Below are 12,539 nucleotides of genomic sequence, written 5' to 3' on the forward strand. Positions count from 1 at the left end.
TGGCCGATTTCGTTGAGTGTTCTAATTTTTTTGGGGTTTCTGTTTTTTTAAAAAGTCTCTGTGGGCCAAAGCCCACTGTAATAAATGTTTTCTTTGTCTCAGTATGGGTACAGCTTAATTTATGGGGAGAAATAGGCACTGGGCCAAAGTGGTACCGAAATTGCTGGTGACTTTGGCCCACCGTAAATTAAAAAAAATAATATAGAAAAAACAAATATTTTGGTTCAATGATTATGCACGACGTATACCCCCTCTAAAATGCATAGTTTGGACCCGGAATAGCAATTCATAGATTTTTAATATTCGAGATATTTTGACTGAAAGACCAAAAATGGGTCATAGTCACCCCGCTTTACGGTACTGCACCAGCAGTCTTAAAAAATAGAAACAGTACATAACACACATGATTACAAATAGCAGCATTTTATCCAATTTCAAATCATTTAAAAATAGTCCGGAAATAGGTCTATGGCTCTGGGGTTTAAATGTTGCAGTATTTGAATAAAGTCCCAAACAGAAAGCAGTAGTTAAACAAGACTGTATGTACGCAGGAAAACCAATTAAAAAGGAACAAAACGAAGATAAACATTTAAAATAAATGAAAAACTGAGTTAAAAAAAAGCGTTAACAGTACAGGGTGATCCAGAAAACAGAAGCAAAAAATTTCATAATTACTTCCGCGAAAATAAAGATAGCACTTGAACTTTTGTTTGTGTATGATTGTACCAAAAGTTTCACAAGCTCTAGGATGCACAAAAGTTATGTTTCCTTAAAGATATGCTCTAAATTAACTGTGTTCAGTTTTTCAGGTCAACCTGTCGAAACATCAACATTCGGTGATGTGTTTGTTATTCACCATAAACATATTTAGTTTCAACAGCTTTTCGAATTACAGTTGTTGCCTGTAGACTTGCACAGAAATGTATATCCTTCACTTCCTAGTGAGTACATGTGATATATTTTGAACAAATACTACTCCCAAGGATGGTGATTAGGGATAAAAGTCGAAGCAGATAGAGGGGGAGGGGGATTAGGAATGAGTTATTGCCACTTGAGCAGATCTTTCACTTAACCCAAACCGACATTTTACACCTTTGAAAGGTATTGACAAAAAGAGATACAAGAAGCCACAGACAAATTAAGATTCAATAACTTAGAACTGAGTACGACTGAATTCTGTGTATGAGAATAAATAAAAATGATTTGGTCCCAAGCTGAGATATCGCCAGAGATACAAACATACTATAACAATTATAATATCGATAAAAAAATTATTCCTCAAATGTCCAAATAAATTATAATGTTAAGAGTTACTTGGGTTGGCGTATCACACATTTTCCATTGCACCGTCGATTACCCTATGTCAGTTCGCAGGCTCGAAGCGATTGGGAGATAAATGTGGGAGAGACGAATTTTTTAACCATCAAATTCTTGATGAAACCAATAACTGATTACCGTAATTATTTCCATAAGAGACATGGACTGGTAACCAGACTAGTAGCTGCAGTTGTTTGCCATAAATTAAAGTCCCCTTGTCAACTTTCCTCTCACACAAATTAATATGAAAACACTAAACTTTCATGCGATTGCAAATTTGAAACAATAACAAACTTATTCAACCTTGAAAACCAGAAAAAATAAAAAACTGAAATAATCATTAATATTTTCAATCTCTTTGAATATTTAAGTACGTTGAACGAGTTTCGATTCTCAATGTTCCATATAATTTGGGAATTGAGTTTTAGTTGTTGTCCCTGGTTCCTAAACAACATAGATTGTTCATATTTTGGAAATTCAGTTCTAGCTTTCTCTGGTTTTTAAACACATGGGCGCAGCCAGAGAGGGGTTAGGTTGGGGGACACCCCCCCCCCAAAAAAAAGCAATTTTTCGTAGCTTGGAACACATTTTTTTCCACTAGCGGTTACGATACAACTTAGCAATCAGAAATTTCACAACCCTCATTTTAAAATCCCTGGCTATGTATGCCCTGTTCATTATTCTGATTCCCCCGTTTCCAAAACATCCACATCATCATTCTCGCTATCTTCCTCGGAACTTTCGTCATTTTCATAATTCAACTTTGATCTCGTTCGGGTCGATCTTATTCTAGGCTCATTGTCGAGTTCTGAAGAAGTATTTTGATGATTCAGCGTTTCTGTTTCACTTTCCGATAAGTCTGAGTAATCGTTGTAACGAGTGGGTTTTTGTCTCTTTGGTCGTAGACTATGCTTGTTTGAGCTACTTTGTTCTTGTTTGCTGACGTGTCCGTTTGTTTTTGAATGTTTTTTATTCTTCTGTACTCTCTGATTAATTGTGAAATCACAATCGCTGTCATTGCCTTTTTCGCTTTCGCTCGTAGACTCATGGTTGGTTGACTTCATCTTTTTTTGTCGTTTCATTTGGCGAATCGATAACGCTGCGTCTCCTTGACCTATTTCGTCTCGATCTGAATGTTTTCTTTTTTTTGCTCGAGTACTGCACTCTTGTTTATCGTGATTGTTTTGCTCATTGTTAATTTCTGTTGATTCATCGGTATGGTTGCTATTAGCAACAGATGATTCAGCATTTTCTCCCTCATATTCATTATTACCGGCTTCGTCAGAATCTACCGTTTGTAACCTCCGACCCCTTAATTTACGATGATTCTGCCTTGAATTTATTGATTGCACCTCCTCTTCACCATTTTCTGTGACGGTGTTGATTTTTTTCGCGCGTCTTCGCAACATTTGGCGTGTCGGATAAGCACCAACCGCTGAATTTGGATTTTTTCTGGCCCTCGGCTCCGCAAAAGAATCTGAGTCTTGGGACACAGATTTAGAATTTGGCGACCATAAGTCAGACGAAAGACGTCTAATACGCCTTTTCGATCTTCGTACTCCTACCCCATTATAGCCATTGCATGCTTTCGACTGATTCTTTTTCCAATCTTTAATTATAGTGTTAATCCTTGACGACATTAGAGGTGACAATCGCGCCATCATTGACCTCCCTTCCCTGCTTTGATTCGACTTTTTAAACTCCGAAAACATTAGTGTAACATCATCGAAAAATTCTTTCGGTTCAGTGTATCCTGAAGTCAACAATTTGTTTTGTATCGTAACTAAATCTAATGTTTCAGTGTCATCTTCATGTTGTGCTACACGGCTTCGAAAAGGTCTCGAATCCCGAGCGTCGAGAACATCATCTAATAACTTTTTAGCGTCTTCTATCCATGACAAATTTGAATTATCTTCTTCGGCTGTTGTCGCATATTCACTCGCACCTTGAGATTGATTTATTGATTCGACTTCATCTTCGGTTCCGGACTGTATGACGGAAGGAATACTGCTTACAGAAGAATCACTATCTTCTGAAACATCAGCTTCTGAGTCTGTGGTTTCATGATCAACGTCCTCCATTTCGTGTTGCAATTCTATAATATCATGATATGATTTTCCCTGCACAAATCTCATTAACAAACTGCATAAAAATTCCGCTCTTTTCACAATTTCAGAATCAGGTTCGTTGAAGGCATTTGCGTTTTTTTCCAAATATGAAACCTCCCATAGGAATGCAGCAGAACGTCTATAAAACCTATTTTGTAGTCTTTGTTGAATAGTCGATAAATCTGTTGGAAATGCAACATATATTGTATACAAAGGATAAATAGAAACATTGACCGGGCTAGCGAACGGTGTAAACTCTTTTTCGTCAATGAGCGCTTGAATTGCGGTTGCGATTCTCGAAGACTCTTTAACCATTCTTTTTTCAACAGATTCACTCTCGCTATCATCTGAATCACTGGCCTCATCACATGACCAGTCAGATCTTTTATACCGGTAGGAAATTACGTTGCGAAGCTCTTTTGGTCCGATGAGTGCATGTGTTGTTAGAGTATCATTACTTGAGCTTACGTGATTTTGAGAGCGTGTTACAATAAGATTAGAAATGTTTTGCGGAATAGGCTCCATGTCCCATGGTGAAAGATAGTCTAACTCTTCTTGATTGTTCTCACTGTCCCACAAGACGGAAAAAGACTGAAAATAGCTGTCAGGATAAGTTGGGTCACGTACGCTATGGTCGACAACCGTTCCATACCACCAAGTATCATCAATAATAGAACGAAACCTATCGTTTATATTCCACTCTCTACTAACACTAGTGTCATATTTGTCTTTGAGAATTAAAAAATCAACAACATTAGGCATATCATGAAATTGGACTTTGAATTTTTTTGACTTTTTTGAAACCTTTTGGTTCAAAGGGAGGAGGCAGATTTCGCAACGGGTCGGTGGGCCGATAATGTATTCGATTTCGATAACTTTACAAGGCTCTGTATGTCCTATATTCATCAGGTTATAGCAGAGTTCGTTTTCCACGACCGGCCATACGTTATCGTTGATCACTTTGCTAATATAAGCTTCATGGCCTTGCCGGAGATAAACAATTTCATCTTCCATTTGAGGCACATATGGAAAATGAGAGGGGGTGACACGTTTTATCCAATCAGGAGCAAGATACATTGGGGGAGGCGGCTGACCTGGAATTATATCAAAAGGAATTTTAGCGATTTCTTTTTTAGGTGGTTTTTTAATTTTATTGTCTGTATTTGAGGTAGTTTGGCTTGTTAATTGCACTTTTTTATTTGATTGACAGTTAGCAGAGGTCGAAGGTCGTTCTTCGTCTTCCGATGTTTCCATATCCTCGTGTCGAGATGAAGCAACAGAGGAGATTCGTTGTGCACGAGCTTTGCGTATTTCTTTTCGTTTGGTGTGCTTCGATTTATTCGAACTTGGTGATAGAAATAACGAACCTGTACTAGCTGTATTTTCAGCAGTCTCGTCATCTGTTTCTGATAAACCACCTTCCGAGGAGTTTACCAGTCTTTTCGGTGCCCTCCGGTGTCTTACACTTCGCCTCAAATTGGATGTGTCGACATCAGAAACAACACCATTTACTTTCTTTTTTCGTTTCGAATTTTTCTTTCTTTTACTGCGACGAATTATTTTCGCTTTTTGACTAAAATCTTCCTCACTGGATAAGAAATCGGAAGTTTCACCAGAAGCACTGGTTGAGTGTTCTTCAATTTCTTCTAAATTATTATCTAACTCTTCGTTAATACTTTCCGCCACTGAAGACATGCGTCGTCTAGGAGCTCTAGAACGTGTACTATAACCATGAGCGTAAGCTCGCATTCTGCGAATCAAACGATGCCTCGATGATGACCTAGGTTGTTCTTGTTCATCTTCTGGGTCTTCTTTATAAAAATTAGACCTCGCCCTGCGCTGTGATGATTTTCGTAAATTTTCTGGTGTTTTTGAGAAGCCTGGTTGATTTGTAGTATCACGTGATTGTCTTCGATTCGATATTGGTCGCCGTTTTCTTCTTTCTTTGCGATGCCAGAGTAATTCAGACGCACCTTTTCGCTGCCGTAAATACTCATGTCTCTCGCTTTCTTCTTGAGAAAATTGCGGGGTTATGACACGTTGTGTTAGGGCCACTATATCTGCCACAGACGCGACTTGACTCCGTGGTGCGTTTCGATGCATCTGTCTCACTCCTGCTAAATCGCCTTCTCTTCTGAGCCCCACAGTAGAGCTGGGTGATGAGAATGGAGCAGGATCTTGCACTGACGGCCCTTCACCATTTTCAACTCTCTGCATTTGTTCTATTATCGTATCTAAAACTGAACGGGCAGCTGGATCATGGTCAGATTCCACCACCGTTGCCACATTTTCAACATCATTCTGTTGCACATAATCCTCACTTGGAGATTGTAGACCATTTTGTTCTGCGAGAAAATCTGGCAACAAGGTTTGTGTATCATTAGCATGTTCTCTCCCAGGAACCAGTCTCTGAAGATCTGTTGGATACGGATTGCCATCGACATCGACTAAAAAAGGTGGAGGCATGAGATGCGGAGCTTGCTGTGTCTGTTCATCTAACACATATCCATGCTGATCACGAATCAGTGGCCGGTAGTCAGTGTGGAAGAACTGCTGTACAGGTGATTTTGTATAAGGCTTACCATCGCCAAATCCAAATAATAATAAATGACCATGCGAATCTGTACAAGCGAAAGAATTTCCATCCCGTGAAAATTTTGCATCAAAAACTGCACCATGACCAAGTCCTTCCAGCATGTTATGAAAATTCATTATCACGCTTCCGTCATCGACATTCCATAAAAAGACATTGCCGTCGTGCCCAGCTGATAGTAAAATCCTCTTATCATTAGGGTGGGGTTCAAGGCAATAGGCTTCATCCTTGTGTCCTTTTAAAATGCTCTGAAGTTTTCTGGTTACCGAATTCCATACTTTAATTGTGTAATCCGTCAAAGAAGTCATCACATTTTCATCATTGCAATCCCATGCTACCATAGTCACATTTATCTTACTTGCGTTGTTATTATTTTGAGTTTTTGAATTAGTTTGACTGTTTGAGTCTATAATACTTGCATCTAGAGGACTATCGAATGTTCTAGAAACATCCAAAACTAATGAGGTCCACGTTGAAAACTCGAAACTCCAGACTCGAGCCGTACCATCTTTTGAGCCGCTTATAAGACGTAAGCCATTATGAGAAAACCAGATGCTATCTACCGTATTATTGTGTTCGTCTTGCTCTGCAATAGTCATAGGTCCTATCATAGTCGCACCGCATTCGAATGGAATTTGATAAATATGGACAAGATTGTCAGATCCTCCAACTGCAATAAATCGTCCACCAGCACTGCATGATGAACACAACATAGCAACACCGGGGCGATTTCTTTCCTGAAATTTAATAGGCTGAGTAGCAAATTCTAAAGTTTGTGAATTCCAAATCCAGAAACATACATTCCCATCTCGGCCCGTAGAAATGAGGTATCGTGTTTCACCTTGTACTAAAGCGCTGAATTCAATACTTGTAATCATAGCGCTGTGACTTTGTAAAATTGTGATGGGTTTCCCACTTCTTATGTCCCAGATTCTAATCTCCTTGTCACAACTTGCAGAAGCTAAAATTGTGTTTTCGTAAGATATATCCATGTCACATATTTCTGATTGATGACCACGAAAAGTTGAAAGTAATCTGCCTTTATTTGACGACCAACATTTGATAAGGCAATCATCAGACCCTGTGAATATCCTAGAACCAGTCCGGTCATAAAGAATACAATATACAGAAGATAAATGCCCTAAAACCCTTCTATGTAGTTTCATTTTGCCATATAAAGTCTTCGTGGGCCTTAGTAAATTTTTGAATTTCGTGCCTCCATGTTCCCGACCAAAAATACCAAGGGCCCAATTGTGAGACGGAGAAAAATTATGAGGGGGTACAAGAGGTCTTCCTTCAACGCAAGCTGAAAAAGACCTTGAACTCCATCTAGTGGGAACAACAGTTTTTTCATTGCGTAAAAAAGAATATCTACCTGCCCCACATATAGATGATTTGGCAACACTAGACGGGGGTGATGAGTTATTCAATAAAGGACCTAATCTTTGGCAAACTTGAAAAAGAAAATCGGGAGAAATGTCCCGGAAAGTTGATAATGAATGTTCAAACGTCGGCCTTTTGGTTTCTCCAGTCCATGATATATCTTTGTGTAATAATCCATTTTTTTCTAATTCTAGTATTAAAGTCTTGGCTGCTTCAGTACATGGTCCCTGAGACAAAAATCTCGCGATCAAGAAATATAAATCCAGTTCAATATCTGGTCTGTTCGTTCCTTCATTGATACCTGACGACATTTTGCATTTTTTTGCACTTGGTTCAAAACATCTCGGTATTTGAGCTATTCATTAAATAATATACTGCGAGGAAATAGAGAATGATTTATCATTATATCACAATTTTTGATAGCTTGCTGAACAGCTATAGCAGCGTTTCTCAAACTTCTTTTTGCCGCGGAACACCAAGTACTTAGAAGGTAAAATTGATAATAAAATATGAGGAAAATGGACTCACTTTGTGCATCAACTGGCAGAATCGGCTTATCCCCATATCTTTTGAGGCTTACAGTTTTAAGCCATGGTAAAATTAGAAAGTTTGCTACAATTAAAAATTAGGCTGACGATCAATGTACCCTCTAATTTTTGTGGTATGTTTGCGCAGAAATTTTGGTGTGTGCGCATTTTTTTGGAAATGACTAATATTTGTGCAAAAACCAATGAAGAAATTTTGGTGTTCTAACCGGGTAAAAAGGAGGTTATTAAGAAAATGTTGGTTATTCAATAAGTTTTTCTATAGCGCACACTGTAGACTTAGAATGAATACTGCTGACGATCAACGATATTGGACAGATGACAAAAAGGCCATGCTTTTCTGAGATCGCTGGGGTTAGTGAGTTAGAAAAATACTTTAGCGTAGCATTCTATCTTTTTAGCAAAAAAGTGAGCGACTTTGGTCACATGACAGTAGACGCATGTCACGATTGATTTATATTATTAAATCAACAACCATAGCACGACCTCATTCATTTGCCAGACACTCCGTCAATTGAATATCAAATTGTTTCTGTCATGGATCTAAATATCCGAACATCTTGCGATCGGTGAACTGTGCCCGACTATTAAACCTTACAGAAGCATGTCTGTCGTACCCTAGCGCTCTATCATGGTAGCTTCGTTTCTCCTGATATGGTAACTCAGAGTATAAAATAATTGTAACAGTATGTATAAGCTGTCTGCATTACGGCATACCAATACCAGAATACCATGGCGCTGTATCCTATCCTATCCTGGCAGCTCCAGTTTCCTTTGATATGGTAACTCGGGGTATAGGTAAAATAATTACTAAAATATTAAAAATAAGTCCATTTCGACTCCATAATCAGCATAACAATTGAATGATTGATAAAAACAAATAAATTGAAATTGATTATGAAATCAGGAGATAAAACGAAGCAAAAAATCATTGATTTGTGCTTGACAATGAATTCAAAGTGGGAAAGACCCCCAATTTCTATTTACATCACAATTATGCCTAATGTTCCAACATTCTGGCATTTGGCCTTATCACTATATGAACGAACCATCCGTTTCAATACTGCAATACCAGCAATTCATCACATTGAGCAGAAACCTTTAATTCAGCAGTCCATCAACTTGCTACCGTAACTCTCTAACGGCCTGCCTATATTTTGAAATAAATTTCTGTCCGTAATAACGGATAAAATATCAGAAAATAGATATATGAAATAAGAATTCCAAAACTGGAATATGCACATAGCCAGCAGCGAAATGAAATAAATGGCGATTGTGTAACTTTATGGCGTCATCGAGATTTAAAAATTACATGCCATGCCTTACTTGTAAAGTATAAAATACGTTACTGTTGGATTGCTAAAAGATGAATAGTCCATAAATAACATGAATTATTTTGTTTTAGATAAAAGTTTGAAATACTTTCATAAAATTTGAGTATGTCACGCGCCAGCTAAGTACGAACTTTAACGCCACAAAAACCAACTAGTGTCACAAACCTTATTTCGACGTCGCGCTGAGTTCATGTTCAACCATAGTCTACCTCATTAGGAGTCAACCTTTTAATAAATCTGTACGATTGCCGTGCTATCGACTGCAGGTTGAATGCACGATCACCTCTTGTGTGAACTCGACTAGAATCAGTCCGACATATATCAATACTAAAATAAAAAATACTGCGCACGCAGTTAGATAATATGGCCGTGTATCCAAGAAAAAAAATTACAGAGTAGAGAATTACAAGGTTTTCAAATATACAAAATATGGAAACCGATATCCATTCGCTTATAAATAACACGTTTTTATTCAAAGTAGGATAGGATTTACATATTTATCCCGGGGGAGAGGAAAGCCGATAAGACAGCTTAATCATATGGCACACAGAACACAGAATAACAAACACGTTTTATCAATAACTCACTACAGAAAATAGTCATATGTTAGAATTTCGTTGAAAATATATGACTCCAGTGAAAAAAAATTGAGGAATTCACCTCGGCCATTAGCGGAAAGATAAAAACAAGATGGCGGCGATTCGAAATTTAGCTCTGAGCCGATTCGAATAATTTACTATTCAATTCGAATATTCGATTCGAAATGCCCAGCCCTAGACATGATGCAGTCGACCGCCTGTCCAGTATTCCCCTCGAACATAATAAAGCAACAAATTTACAGCATTTTTTATTCAATAATCAATTTTATTTAGGCCTACTTGCTTCTATCAATTATCTTATCGTCTGATATACTGATTATAGAGTCGAAATAAACTTATAAAATACTTATTCACTCACTGTTAAAAAAAAAATTAAACTAAATTTTAGGAATATCGCGTTTTCCTACTTTATAATATCTCTGTGGTTGTGTTGGTGGGTGCGTGTGAATTAATTCAATATTTTTTGCTGAGTGAACACGTACCACTTCTTCTTGGCAAAACCTTCGATCTTATATTCTATACGTTTTAATCCTTATCTAAGGTTTTGTTTGCTATCCTGATTTCATCATATTTTTTTATAATGTTTTTATTAATCATTTCACTGCATGTTATACTGATTATGAAGTCGAAATAAACTTATACTTATTATTGAATTACTTTCATTTCAATTTATCATAGTGTTAGCTTTGTTTGTGATAATAAAATCTATCTGTGTTGCCACACTTCACACGTCCAGAAAGCCGTACCGGTGTTCTAAAGTTCCAAACCACGGGTGGGCAAGGTTATTAGAACAGGGTAGAGGAATTTACCAATCTAGACTGGCAGGTCATGCGAGTGTGACATATAAGATACATTTTATGAACAATATTCAAAGTTTTACAAAAGCAAAAGTGGAAAACAATGAACCTCGCGCTAAAACTAAATTTAACCGCAAACCCAACAGATTCATTGACTTATTTTCAACTCAAACTTTGGTTTTAGTTTGTGGCAGCGCTAGGCGGGCCAGATTAAATTACCAAACGAGCCGCATTTGGCTTGCGGTCCGTAGATTGCCCATGTCAGTTAGTGAATAGTTTTCATGTCGCGGAATCAAGCATTCCTCATCGACCAACACCCCTGTCTCAATCAAAACAACAAATAGTTTCAGGAAATTAAAGATAGCGCAATTGGCGCAAGCTGATGACCCTTTAACTGTGGTGGTTGTCCTGAATTCCGCCTGTTTAGGTCTTAAAGTGTACCGATAACTTACCGAACGTGGTATGTCAGGCGATTCATAACCCAGAATTTGGGCTAATATAAGTGTCCATGTTTATCGCTCCATTGTGGAATAAATAGCGTGTTCATTGAAAATGATTTCAATATAAGCCCTCACGCCTCTCACCTTGAAATAAGACCCAGTCGATAGCGCAATTTTTTTTTCACCCTGTCGATAGCAGGAAATCTCTCTAAGCAAGATAAATGAAAACAAAAGACATCCCACCAAAATAAGCCGTAGTGTTACTTTTCGAAAGAAAATTGAAATTAACTCCGTCTTATTTTCGGGGAAACACGATATGTAAATCCTGTCCTAATTGATTGTATTTCCACCGCACCGAGCAAATGACTCAGACAATCGTTAATCCAAACTCCGAGCACTTAATCGTTCGACTTACAACGTATGCCACAAGGTGAAACTGCCCATTCAGTATTTTTGTCTAAATCTACTATTTAAGACCTGCACTTTAACTTCATATTTACGGTCAAAACACATATCCGCAAGTGGGAACTGTTTTACCAGATGCTAACGAGGGTGCTTCAGAAGTATGTGTACCAATATAGAGGTAACTAATTTTGTTCGCCTACTTTCCATCAAGAGGTGTAAAGACACTGAAACTTATTGGCAGGGGGATATTCACTTAGCTAGCTCAGACGGCCCTCGAACTCGTAATAAAACTAAAATAAGGAAAATCTAAATAAAATTATGCCTCAACTCTAACCTGTTGAAAAATAGTTAGTTCACTTTCTTTGACGTCATCTGCTGCCGAACTCAACAACACGGTGTCCCTGACACGAGGACTCTGGTAGTCTTTCGCGGCCCAGCGTCAATATTGTACGTCTTTTTATGAACTTTTTTTTATGATAGGATTCACATACCTATCCCGAAGAGAAGGAAGCCGATAAGACGGTTTATTTACATGGCGACCACGGCCTCTCGTCCGTTTACCAGTCCAGGTCGGATTAGTTAGCCAGTTATTTGTTTTCGGAAGCATGGACTTGGCGGTGGAGGAAGCCGTAACTAACCAGCGGTTACGTGAACCACCCTACGGTGACGAGGAGTCCAGCAACCCACGAAGGGTAATCAGAGATGCGGTGGCAAGCGTATTCCTAACGATGTGTGTTGTGTGGTATAATATTTCATGCACGACGAAAATAAAATATCTGAATCTGGTACACACACCACGGGAGTGCCCTAATGAGTCCCATGTTAAAATTCTTGGAATAAAGGCGCTTCTGTACACGCATCCTTTACTACTATACCAAAATAAAACTACATAGTTTCGAAAATAGCAAATCAAGCAAGCACGGCACAAACTTTAAACCAGGGTTCGGCAACCTACGTCCCGCGGAGCAATATAATCCGGCACGCGAGGCTTCACTGAATTATGATAACAAAACAGCTG

General features: G+C 38.3%; 1 protein-coding gene across 1 annotated transcript; it reads right to left on the reverse strand.

Annotated features, from left to right (window-relative positions):
- Positions 1-114: 114 nt before the first annotated feature.
- Positions 115-7,778, reverse strand: LOC120339447 (bromodomain and WD repeat-containing protein 3-like). The gene has a single exon (XM_039407576.2). The coding sequence runs from the start codon at positions 7,710-7,712 to the stop codon at positions 1,995-1,997; it is 5,718 nt and encodes a 1,905-aa protein (XP_039263510.2). The 5' UTR covers positions 7,713-7,778; the 3' UTR covers positions 115-1,994.
- Positions 7,779-12,539: the final 4,761 nt, after the last annotated feature.

The sequence above is a fragment of the Styela clava genome, chromosome 9 (genome assembly GCF_964204865.1).
Source record: "Styela clava chromosome 9, kaStyClav1.hap1.2, whole genome shotgun sequence".
Classification (NCBI taxonomy): Eukaryota; Metazoa; Chordata; class Ascidiacea; order Stolidobranchia; family Styelidae; genus Styela; species Styela clava.

Excerpts from the sequence above, each read along its gene's own strand:
- LOC120339447 (XM_039407576.2), bottom strand. The coding sequence starts at position 7,712 with ATGTCGTCAGGTATCAATGAAGGAACGAACAGACCAGATATTGAACTG.